Consider the following 13,710-nt stretch of genomic DNA (forward strand, 5'->3'; position numbering starts at 1 on the left):
GTATTTGAACAGTGTGCCCGCGTCTGGATTTCTGGCAAATAAATTTTCGGTTTCTTTGTGGCTATAGTGTGTGTGCCGTAACTAACGTAGTGAATTCAAAACCTATAAATTCCTTTCCATCAACAGGTTCAATGACCGTCAAGCACAATCCAGGCAAAATAAAAAAAAAATCCCTCTTTATAAACATTTCGTTTGCCAAATAGAAAAAAAAATGGAAAAAACCTTGAAGAAAAAAAATTATTACTTTGTGGTTTTGAATAATCACAGCAGTCACCACACGTTTTCAATCTTATCAAATATCTGACTAACAAAAAAGGAGGAAAATAATTAAATACATCCCAATATCATTAATATAAGCATTTATAGCAATTTCATTAAAAAAACCTTTTCGGTTTGGTAAGAAAAGTAAATTCTTCGAAAATATTTTGAAACTTTTCGAAGCGCTTACTTTTAGTTCTAAAAGAAAAACAACATTTATCATTTTAAAGTTCATATATTTATATTTTTTAAGTTACTCTGATCCATAAACAGAAACTTGAGATTATGGCTGATTCAAGTTGTCACAGTAAAAAGTTATCAAGATTCAATGTCTTGCCAAGATAATTTATGTTGCAGACTCCTGTTATATATATTTTTCTTTAAATATTTTAATATCACATAGTAAGATTTGTCGAATATCCTCTCCGACTTACAATACATCTTACGTTTAGAATGTTTCACATCACATCACACCTCTAATAGTTACTTAAATGTAAACATTTAACATTCCATTTACTATTTACACACGATGCATATTAAAGACTAAATTTATTACTTACTTTACACACTCTTTTCGCCTATAATACAAAAAAATCATGAGTTAATTGGATAAGTCGTTATTTTAAAATTTTGAAAGAACTTGAGAATATTATATAAATTTTTCAATAATTTTTGTGATACTTGAATAACAACCAGATACTATTACAACTATGTACACTATTAATAAAAGAGCGTTTTTCCATAAAATATAAGAATATTTCCCCAAGCCTCTCTCCCATTTGTGAACGGTTTGAACCACAATTGGAATTAGTAGACCTAATGTTGAAAAGAATATGGCTCCGACGAGACCGATTAAAAGTTCGAGGTCGGGTACGGCAACTGCTAAGACGACTGAAAGAATACCGCTCATTTTACAAATATAATAATATAACAACAATGTAATTTACTTGCAGTGATTTCTTTAATATAGAATATGATTTCTAAAATATAAATACGGTCTAATTTCATTCTTCAGATATAACGATCAGGTGAAATTATAAAATAGTTATGAGACTTTTTAAATTAATATATCAATGTAATATACCACCAAAAGATATGAATCCGGAAAATATATTAAATTACACTCTAGATTATTGATCTACAATGTATTGTGTTTCATCTCAGATAAATCGTCATGTCAATGTGTCATGAGTATTTTTCACTTATGTGTACAGTTCGGTTACTTAGAAATTACAAAACTGGTAGGTGATCCAACGGGCAATATTTTGAATTTGCGTTCCATTTTCGTAAAATTAGAAATAGTTTTATTATCTAATTACGACTGGCCGCATTAAAAATAAATAATCATGACAAGTTAAAATGAAATTAATTTTTGACTAAAATTATTAAAAATTTATGAATTAAAAACTTTAAAAACAATATTTTTTAAAAATCAAACAGTATTATTCGTAATAGGAGTTTCAAGGTTACTTTGTAGAGGAGGTATAAAATATTGAGGTTATTATGGTAATTTTAATATCGGTCCATATTATATAAAATAAAACGTTATAATTTTATAATATGATAAAGATTCGTCCGAACAAAATTTAAGACATTTAGTATCCTGATATGTTGCTCTGATATGTCATTTTATTAACATTTGTTTTGAAATATAATTTCTGTATACAAAGCAGTAAATATATTGATTTTAATAAGTAATCAAAATTATATGCAATAATTAAAATGTGTTAATATTATTAATTTTATTTTTTGTCATGATGAATTAGCAGATGTCAGATATGTAATCTCTGAGCGGCCGGACTGAAGTATGTTTTTTTCTAATAGTAAAAAAGATAAATCTGATTATAAAAACAATGAAAAACTATTTCTCATATTTTTTATAAGCGATAACGGTTCAGCTGATGTTAAAAAGTCACTTTCTTTCCTCTAAATTTGAATTAATTCAATTAATATTCCTCACATTGAGCGATGACGACCTCAACTGTATACTTGTTTTTATATCCAGTTTTATAAAAATGTATGACTAATCGTTGAATATCTTGATTAAGGTACATCTTACGAATCTTTGAAAAACCCAAAATAATAAAATATTCGTACCTGTTATCGTTACACTCACAGTTCGTAGTATAATCTGTCCAAGGTTATGATATTTTTGACTGATTCTTTCCTTCATACGCAACCATAAAATGTCCATTGGAGCGTACATTTGGAGGAAATATGTAAAGAATACAGCCACAGCAACAAGAATTTTGGCTGCCAATGCCAGTCTGAAATGTTGCAATAATTAGTTTGCATAAACAAACTTTTACTTTTACTCAAAGACTAATAATTAATATAAACTATTAAAAATTAAAATGAAAAAAATTCTAGTGACGTCAGTTAAAGAGAATTTGTTTATATTCTTTACCATTTTTATATTTATTTTTTTTTCTATCAGAAATTTAAAAAAGATATAACAAATTAAAATATTATAACTAATCCAATTAACATATACGTACCTATAGATGAAATTCTACAAGTTTACATTTTAAAGTTTACATATTCTATGTTCGTTACAAACGAATAATGGGATGGAAAAATACATATTTTGTTGCAATGGTACCGAACCAAATGTAAAAACATCACCTCACAGAGACTGCATAACTAATTTTTTTGGCTGATTCTTTATTTTGATTAACAAAAGTTGTTTGGTTGGTTTTTGTTTGCATTTTTTTACGAGTCATGTTTGTTAGCATGAACACGTAATTATGTTAAAATAATATCTTTGTTGCAACAGATTTGCAAAGGAGTTATCTAACAAAATAAAGATAACACGTTGTGTAACCAGATCAAATAATATAACTCTATATCCAATTACCGGATACTGTTAAGTGGGAAAGTAATATTCTAGTGCATTTTCCATAAAATTAATTTTAATGTATAGGTACAAAAACTGTGAATTATCGTCGAGGAGAAAACTCTCGATTTACTTATTTATAAAGAAATTATATATATATATATATAATTTCTTTTTAGTAATGATCTGTTTCTTCTTTTAAAAAGAAAATCGTAAACTTACATTTCATCTTCTGGTAAGTTCAATGTTATGCTTCCAAGTACACTTTCCCCATATTTCAAGTATCCAAAAAATCCCACGACAGCATACAGGATGACGACTACCAACATAGTGGCATTCAACACTCCAGGACAGCCCAGGAAATGTTCCGGATTACTCATCTCATTCTCTACTGGCATAACCACGTTGATTCCTTCCATCGAAAATATAGCTGTACTAAATCACAACATCTCATTAATCAATTATAACTAGTTCATTATAAAAGACGCAATTATATATATGAACTTAATAAAAATGTTTGTTTGTTGTTGAACTTCTGTTGGTTGTTATTCATAAAATTTTACAAATTCATCACTTTCTCCAAGTTTTGAGTAATGTTAACTAATATAAAAACATGGCGCTCTTAAAAAACATTTACCCAAATTTTCAGTTTAACATTCGGAAACAAAATTTGAATTTATTTATATATTATTTTCTTTGATAATTTATACATATTTATAATTTTACTTAAAGAATTTACCTACATATTTTATACTGAATATTATTTCATTGAATTTTAAACAAACACTAGAAAATACTACAAAAATACTTAAGTTTATTTATTTCTGTAACTATACATAAAAATACATTTTTTTACCTCAGAAACAGAGGCCATTGCTCTACACTAGAGATAAGATTGACATCGGGCGCCTTTGATAAATCCGTAAAGGTGTAATAACAAGTCGCTATGAATGTCAAAAGGAGGCATACATTTGCAAATATGGAGAATGGAACAAGAAATTTTAGATGTCTCACTTGAGTTAGAACGACAAGAGGCAAAAGTAATATGGCACAATACAGTTCCACTGAATACTTATGTTCCGGATAGAAGTGGTCCAATATCTGGAAAATAGGATAATTTAAATTCTATTATAGCAATTCCCTTTAGAGTGCTTTACATCTTGCTATGAATGAAGAAACTTGGATTGGAACTTGGATTCAAACAGAAAGCAGTTTTTACAAGGATGTAATTCATATAATTTTAAATACTATTATAAAAAATATTTCGTTTTAAAACTAACACGTGTTAAGATGTCTAATAAAATTATGGTTAGTAAAGTAACTCACATTTTTTAAAGAAGACGCGATGAATATGACATAAACACTGGTCCCGCCGAGACAAACTCCAGCCATAGCGTAGTCAACAAAGTTTCTGAATGAAAATTAAGATAATTTTTTAAAGGCGAATCTTAAATCATGTTTTTATTACAAAAACTCGAGGAATATGTTTTTACGAGTAATGAAATATTAAAACATCTGAGCTGATGGTAAAATTATAAAAAAAATGATTACTTTTTTGACTGCGTTTTAATAAAAAAAAAGTTTTTGGTTTCATAGTTAAAAGCTTTTTATTTAAACAGCAAAGAAAAACTGTTATTTGTACAAAATATTAAAATAAACGTATATTTATAAAATCACCAACGAGAGAAACAAGATAACATTGAATTAGCAAAATAGTAAGTGTTCTAAATACAAATGAAAACCAATGCGAAATATATTTTCAACTTCAAAGCAATTTAAGAGTCACGTAGTGTTACAATGTAAATGGCAAGCTGGTTTAATCTATGAAACAATTTATACATTGACATATACATTCCTGTTCTATATTTATTCACTGTATGATAAAAATTTAATCACCAGTGAAAATTATACCGCGAAGTATTATATATATACCATTAATAGTAAATTTCCTTTCGTATCTCAGTTTTGACATTTATACAATAAATCACTTTCTTGTTTACACTTCACACTGAGAATATTTTTTTTTTTAATATTTTTATTTTATTAGCCTATCTTTAATATAGTGTTATGTAAATGATTTTTAAATAAAAAATATGTTTTATAGTGTTTCATAGTACATAATCGAGAGAATATATAATGATGACATAAATGATTTATTAGAAGCTTAATTTCACTCGGCCAAGTTTGTTGGAGTTATATTGTTTATAACCATTTATAGGAATGAACGAATATACATAGTATTTACAAATTGTCTATGGTACCATAATTCTCCAATAATATTTAATATTGTAATTAATATTTTAGTAAATAAACTAATAAGAGACGAAAAAAAAATGGGGGTATCGGTTCAAGTTCAATGACAAATACTCAGAATCCATCTTAGCCTTCGCTGACGATCTCGCAATACTGACACGTAACCCCAAACACTGGCAAGTTCTATTGGATGAGGTAGATAAATTCTGTGTGTGGACGAATGGATTGAGGACAAAACCAAATAAATGTCAATGTCTGCATCTCGGTAGGCGAAATACATTATACCTTACCTCATACGATCCGGGATTATTATTAGGCGGTCAATGCGTTTGTATGGTTACGGAAAATGCTCTTTTTAAATTTCTCGGTCGTAAGATAGATAATATAGGTCGTACTCCATCTTTAGAGGGAATAGTAGATTGCTTTTTGAATGATCTTAACAAGGTCGATAACCAGCCGATTAGTAACGTCAAAAAAGCTTGAATCTACGATAATTGTCTAATATTACGTTTGAATTGGCCTCTCCTCGTCTATGATTTTAGTAAGACCCTTCTGTCAAAACTAGATGCAAGCGTCGTAAAGGTTTAGAAGTTGTGGCTCGTGCTCGCGCTATTGGCTGATTCGTCAGCGTTATTCAGGGATTGAAACAATTTTGGGATGAACATCAAAAGGCCATCGGAACTCTATAAACACCTAGGAGTTTCCAAGAAACATATCCCCAGGATAACGTTATTACATAACTCCCAAAAGACAAAGATACCCTAGAGCTAGAATCGAGACTTCAATTCCACAAACAGTTTATAATAGGGACACAAAGTAATAGAGTAGGGTTAGGATCAAGTAGGAAGGCCAAATATACGGATTTATTAAAGACCTTTATTCGGCAAGACGCGAATTCTAAATATAAGATCCATGCAATGAGCTTAGAAATGTAGAATAAGTGGCTACAGAAAGAAGATTTTTGCATCCCATTAGCACTAAAATGGCGAACTTTAATTCATGATTGGTAGCCAGCACTGCAAAAATTTTACCTCAATGTGTTCCAAATGACTCTTCCAGATCAGAGTAATTTAGTAAGATGGGGCAAAGGTACCGAAAAATCTTGCTACATCTGCGGGGAGGCAGTTGGAACTGCTGAGCATTTGCTGGTGGGACGTAGGGTACTAATAAATAGCGGTCAATACTCGCGTCGTCATGATAGGGTTTTAGAAATCATGAAGCGGTTAGTCTTTCGGTAGTAAGAGCGCAAAAAGAAATAACCACGAACCAACGATAAATAGGTTTTGTGAGAGAAGACACTAGGGCTACAAAATCAAACGTCAAGCCTTACTCTATTATTAAAGCGGCTTTGGATTGGACTTTAATGATGGACACGTATGAGAAGCAATATAAGATCCCAGAGGATATTAAGTAAGAATACACTAAGAATACGTTCGTTGTAAATTTGTACGCGGTAGAAGTAGGAGCGAGAAGTATAACAGCCAAATCTCTCTACAACCTGCTAAAAGACTTAGGCCTGCCAAGAACTAACATTAGTTCATTCTTGGAACGTGCGTCGAAGGCAGCCCTAGCAGGTTCGTTTCAAATTTAGTTCGGTAGAGAGGAGCTTGGACAGTGAAGGCGAGCGTTTAACGCGCGTTAGATAGGGGCCCCTTAAACCTACACCTGGGTCGCAAGTCCCAGGCACTTTTGATGCTCCTCTCCCTGCAACGCGATAGACCCAGCACCCGCACGGTGAATCCATGGAATGCTGAGAGGTTTCGTCTCATATCGTAAATTGTTCTATTTACTTCATTAATAAAACATGTTAATCATTGTTTTCTTATTATGTTATCTAATAAAACTGTTTGCTTGGGAATTAGAGGCCTTTTAGATAATATATTGGATTACTAAGAATTTTCCCCACTCACTATTGTAATGTCTTAAAAGCTATTGAAATATGAGATCACGAATCGATGAATATCGATTAAGTTTACCGTTGAATATTAATAAATTGTACGTATAGTTATGATTTACATAATTCTACTTTATTAGCCTTCACAAAAGCAAAATGACTTTTCTTCTTTATTATAACAAATAATATTTTTCTATTTCCCAAAAATTCAAATTCTCTTTTAATTAATTATGATTAAAAGCTTGTGTGTTGCCGAGAATAGTAGTCGGTGGGCGATTTAAAGGCAGGCTATCATTTTTTTGTAACGGTATATATGCTTTACGGCTTAGGAATATTTTAATAATAAATTTTAAAGCACCGCAAATATTTGTCCTCAAATTTAAATTTGTGAATGTTAACCTAGATAAAGCGATAGAATCTTATTTAATTAAAGATTTTTTTTATCTTGATTTATCTCAATTTTAATAAAAAGTAATATCACTCAGAAATCGAGTGATATTTAATTAGTGCTTAGATTTTATGAGATTCTATAAAAGATAAGTATAATTAAGATAAGAGGACATACCGACCTTACGAATCCAGTGTAAGACCTTAGTCTATTAGGTCCGTGTTTAAATACTTTGACACATGTATCTGTGTAACTTAATGATCCCAGACGACATTCTTCGCAGATGTCGCGAGAGGTTTTTACCTTAAATCAACAAATAATATCACTTCACATGTTTTTTTTTTATAATATGGCTTTCATCCGTGCAAAGACGTGAACCACTTCACATGTTAACATATTAGTCTGTACTGTCTAGTTTTAGATAAAACAACATCGTGTTAATAGGATTGCGAGAAATGTATTAAAAAGAATTTACTTAAATCAGATAACCCTATTTGAAAGATATGTAAAATCGTACAGAAAGTATTAATATACCTATATTACTTTACATCTATATTAAAATAAAAATGTATTTATAATGCCTTGGGGGTATTTGGCAAAATTGTACAAAGAATCGTGTAAATAAAGTCGTGCAAATAACTGCATTTTAAATAAAAAATCAAATATCATACATACATCTTTATAATTAATGATTTTACAAGAATTTAGGACAACCTTTATTCCGTTATTTATATTTTATTTGCTTCCATTTGTATGACTTTCGGTTTCGTTAAAATAATATTAGTATCTGCATAACTTCCAAACAAAAATACAAACAAGTTCAAATTGGACCCCTATATTGAATTTCGCTGAAGAAACCGATTGACTGTAGTACGAGTACAATTATATAGCCTATATTTAGCCTTAAAAATAATTTTGGCTTAAACAAGGTAACAAATAATTATCACTAATAAAAAAGTATAAATAAAAATCTTATTTGAAAAACAGGTTTAATCTTCATCGTATCGCCTACAGCACCTGACTTTTTTGTTCTTATTAATGTTTGGTAAATTAAATTTGGAAGGGAAAAAACCTTAAGATTTTAAGGTTCCTTACTGAATGAATGAAACCTTTATATAATAGATTAGGTTAGTCTATCAATACTAGTGTCATAGAGCTGCCTATTGTAATAATTGTAATTATACGTAATAATATATGATTAAAAACCAATTTTGTTAATACATAAAATATCTGATTTCAGAAAACCAAATAACACTAACAACTATAATTTTCCATATATACTTAATCCTACGCATGAGAGTTGTATTTATAATATTCCCAGTTATTTGATATATTTTAAGTATAGGTCCCTTGATAAAAAGTTAATTTTACAATTAAAGAGAAATATTACCCCCTTTTTTTAAATTAGAAGAAGTTAAAGTTGCAAAATTTTTGTTTTTAAATACTTTCATTATTGTCTAGGAGTGAAGATTACTCTGATTATGACTTCATAAACAAGTTATATTATCGAAAATTAGACACTGGAGATTTATTTGTTATAAATATCATTTGATATGTTTATTGAACAAAAAAGAAATAAAAATTGTACGAAATAAAAACAGGTTAACAAAATTTTATTTCATCACGAAACAGCGTACTTAAAAAGGTACGAAAAGGTTTTTTTTTCGAAATTATTACGTGCACTACAATCCTAACGACTATATTATATGTACATAAGTTAGTTTGCAAAAGATATTTACACTTTAAATATTGTGTGAAATGAAATTGTACACATTTTGTTTATGAAAATTTTGTAAAGTTTCATCTAATTTTAAGTAAATACATTGAATGAGATATCGAAGTGATGGTTAAAAACATTCTTATTTACAAGACGAAAGAGTACATACTATATTAAAAAGTAAAAAATAATCAAAGTTAAATAATTTAAAATTATATAAAAATATCAGCATTAACAGAATTATTATTATTAAGAAGGAGTACTTACTAATATATGAACACAATGGGTAGCGATAACTGCCACTAATACTATTCCGATGCTTCCTGGGATAAGGCCACTGTTTTTAAATGCCGCTGGCATAGCTAGCAGACCTGTTCCTAACGCTGATTTGAGCAAATGGAAGAATGAACCCAGTGTCCTGCAAATGGTTAAACTCTTTGAAATTCTCGTTTGATCTATCTAATCGGTAGTAAAATGTAATAAATTATACATATATGTAGTTGTTATTAATTTCTCATTTATAGACTTTTACATAGTTTGTATGTAGTTTTAAAAAGATTTAAATGTATTTTAATGTTGAGTAACTAAATTGCAAAACAAGGAATATTCTAATATTTACTCTGAATATAAAAGAAAAAGAGAAAAACTGGCAAAAAATAATTGCATTAGCAATAAACAGATTTATCTTATATATTTTTTTTTATTAAAAGAAAGTACTTTATTTCCATAGCACTTGCGAAGTTAAAAAGTCTTACTATCTTTCTAGTTATTGCTTGAAAGCTCATGCATAGTATATCAAAGGTAATGAAAAAAGTATAATTAATTAACAACTATATTTTTATTGTGAAAAATATAAAATTACTTAATACATACGACGTCGTGTGGGGCACATTCCTGTTTTCAAAAGGGTTGTATTTTTCATTAAGGTCAACACTCTCTGACCGAAGGGTAGTCGTAGATTCCATCCTGAACACATTGTTTTTGTCATCCATACTACAAACAAATACGACGTTAGTCGAAAATAAACTATTTGTATAAATATATTATTTGCATCTGGACACCGGCTATTAAGTAGTTAGAATATTGTTAATGTATTAATACCTGTAAAAAAAAAAATTTATACATAAGGAAAACCCTACATACGGATAGGTATCTCAATGGAAACTAACACCACTACCCTATCTCGTTAGCTACCGTTAGCAAATCTTTGTTTCGGAGAGCCAAACACCTTTGTGATGCTGACCATCTAGAGGCCGAATTGCAGCATGTAAAACATGCTGTCACCACCAATAATCTACTCGTGCCTCGCAAGAACCACTTGGATTCACCTACAGTTGAGCGACAACCTGCGATATTAAGATATGTGAAGGGAGTTACTGATGCAATGGGTAACATCTTGAAGAATGTTTCGATGAAGACAATGTATAAATCATACAAGACAGTGAACCAATCCTTGAGATCAATTACGAGTTTAACACTAGCGGGTGTATACAAACTTGATTGCGATTGTGGCTTGTCATTCTTTGGACAGACAAAGCGGAGCATCGGCATAAGGATGAAGGAATATATGTCAGACATAAAAATAGGCGTGCGTTAAAGACAGCAGTGTGTGAACACGCAATGGACAAATCAGACCACTAATTCGGTTGGATAAACTACAAATCCTCGCTCGTGAAGACAGGTAAATACCGAGGTTAATCCGCGAGGCTATTAAATTGAAAAAACATCTCGATTTCAATAGAATGGCTGGAATGTATCTCAAACCTGGGATTCCCTCATAAAAAATATATAATCCCATATCCATAACCACACGGTAAGACCTCGAGACACAATGAGGGCATTCTGCATGCATCCAGAGCGGTACGCTAGGAAATTAAAAAATCCTTGGCGGTAGACGACCAATAACAAACAAAAGAACAACTGACAAACATTTTTATCTCGCCTAGCCGTGATCACGGTTGCTGCAAAGTATCTGAAACGTCGGGAATATGTAGTTTAAAATAATAAAAAAAATCGCGCAGTTCATCAGAAAATATTAGCTTAATGTAAATCAACAAGATTTCATTTACTATAAAAACTTCTTTTGAGAGTATTTTAATCGTTTAAAAAAATTTCACACATGGGTGTGAATGCATATTTTAAGTGCACCATACAAATAAAAATACAATGTTGAATATTTATTGAAAGGAACTCTTAATTAAAAATAGAATAATTCACGAAAAAGTTGTTCCTATATAACACTTTTCCTGGGTGTTTTATGATCTGCTTTACTGATTCAACCTTTTATGTGCCTAGGAAATTGTCTAGCAAAACATAACATCAATGATTAGTTTTTATTCAAAATCATATTACTAAAAGTATAAAATTTCAACAACAAAGGAAAAATAATATCGACGTTCTAGTAACTGATTAAAATGTTTTCATCTCGTATTGGTCTGTCACTGCAGCGATTACACCTTGTTATGGAGAAAAAGTGTGATTTTTCCGTTTTTGTTCAGTTGCGTTTGCGTAATTTGTGAGACTTTTAGTGCCTTTTTCTTTTCTTCCAACGATTTTAAACGCTTTCCTTACGAAATTAATTTTACACTTACTTACAATTGAATGACTTTACAACTATAGTTGTAAATAACCACGAATCATCATTAATAAACTTTATCAAATCTTGATGTAGAAGCATAGACTTCACCTTTTAACTCCTTCAATTAGAAACCTTTTAAAGAAATGTTCACCAAAAAAACTTCTTATTTTTTTTTAAATAATTATTACTTCAAAAATTTTATTAATATAATTTTAATTAAGTTTTTATTAAATAGAAACCATATATATAATTTGCTACAAATAAACAAGAATACCTTTCATTTCTCATTATTAATATTCAATTAACCGACCTACTAATATTATAAACAAACAACAGTTTTGCAATTTTGGATAACTTTACATAATTACTATTTGGCGAATTTTAAAACCATTAAATATGTGTTTACAAGACAAGCGACAAACGGGTAACTATAAAATAAATAATAATTGAAAAGATAAGTCCACAACATTAGCAATTAAATTAATTAAAATAGTTCAAACAAATTTTACAGAGTCTATGTTTAAACATGAAAAACATGCAATTTTCAAATATAATTAAGAACATTTATTACAAATTCTACACAATATTCTGTGCATAATTTTCAATAGTTTAGATAAAGTTGCAGGATAATTACGTATCATCTCTGTAATTATTATTGCAATTTTTCATAATCAACCTATTCTTAAAATCAAGATAAAATAAAAATGTTTTGTTTCGTTACATATATAATTAATCAATTTGTCGAAGTCCTTTGTTTTATTTTATCGTACATAACAAAAATATATACAAAATGGAAATTCGTTTTCCAGCTGTAATTAAAATATTTATATTTCTCTAATAATTACTTTTAAATATTGTACAAACAATATTTCAATGAACAATAAATAAAAAAATATGCAACACCTTGTATTCTACGTCATATTGAATTCAACACATCACATTAATTAACAAACACAGAACTAGACACAAAACTTGTTAGACACGAGTGCGACCGAACTAAGTCGAGGACTGACTATTATCAGAATCACTTGTAAATTCAAGAGTTAGTAATTGTATGCAGTGTGACCACGATGCATGAAGTCGTAATTTTTTAAGTTATCATTCATATAGTAAAACGTCTAAAATGTTTTGTATAAAATTTTGTTATTTTAAATACAATATATAAAAAGGCAGTTGAGAGATCATAATAACACATGTCTCTTTATCTCTAAGAAAAAAGATATAATATGAAATCGAAATAAATTGTGTCTATCGGAAGTTTTACTTCCACATCTAATTTTATTTACATTTTTATACACTTCTGAAAAGTCCAAGAAAAACGAAGCTTGTTTATTCAAATAGAAAGCAATAAAATCAAAAATATATGATCAGTTTTTTTTAAATATCTGAATTATTATCTATTTTTTCGTTGCATGTCATGTTATGTACAGCATTGATATAAAGTTAACATCAAAAGATAAAATTATTACGTATTGATTATGAAAAATACATCCCCTTTATTATTTAATTCCATAGCAGTGAGTTATAATGTAAATGTCAATATGCTGCTTTTTGAATCTTAGATAAATAAAATAAACTACATTTAAAAACATATTGTGTTTTATTATCTTTATACCTATAGTTATTATAAATTCAAAAATACGATGGTAATTCGGTTACCGAACTCTGGATAACATCAATCAAATCAAATTATTGTTTAATTGAATGGGTATTCAATCCAAGCGAAAGCAGCCACAAACTTTGAATACAGTTCAATTTAAAAATCATATTATGAACCGGATGTTCA

The 13,710-nt window shown here is 29.3% G+C and overlaps 1 protein-coding gene across 2 annotated transcripts; it reads right to left on the bottom strand.

Annotated features, from left to right (window-relative positions):
• Positions 1 to 473: 473 nt before the first annotated feature.
• Positions 474 to 12,935, bottom strand: LOC116766551 (proton-coupled amino acid transporter-like protein pathetic). Of its 2 annotated transcripts, XM_032656440.2 has the most exons (9): positions 12,828 to 12,935; positions 10,220 to 10,339; positions 9,614 to 9,764; positions 7,811 to 7,932; positions 4,421 to 4,505; positions 3,951 to 4,195; positions 3,317 to 3,529; positions 2,356 to 2,525; positions 474 to 1,149 (listed from the first exon to the last, which is right to left on the bottom strand). In XM_032656440.2, the coding sequence occupies exons 2-9, from the start codon at positions 10,336 to 10,338 to the stop codon at positions 908 to 910; spliced, it is 1,347 nt and encodes a 448-aa protein (XP_032512331.2). In that variant the 5' UTR covers position 10,339; positions 12,828 to 12,935; the 3' UTR covers positions 474 to 907. The 2 variants fall into 2 exon arrangements, with proteins under 2 accessions (XP_032512331.2, XP_061378933.1); XM_061522949.1 differs by lacking the exon at positions 12,828 to 12,935 and having other exon boundaries at positions 10,209 to 10,341.
• Positions 12,936 to 13,710: the final 775 nt, after the last annotated feature.

This window comes from Danaus plexippus, chromosome 15 (assembly GCF_018135715.1).
Source record: "Danaus plexippus chromosome 15, MEX_DaPlex, whole genome shotgun sequence".
Taxonomy (NCBI): domain Eukaryota; kingdom Metazoa; phylum Arthropoda; class Insecta; order Lepidoptera; family Nymphalidae; genus Danaus; species Danaus plexippus.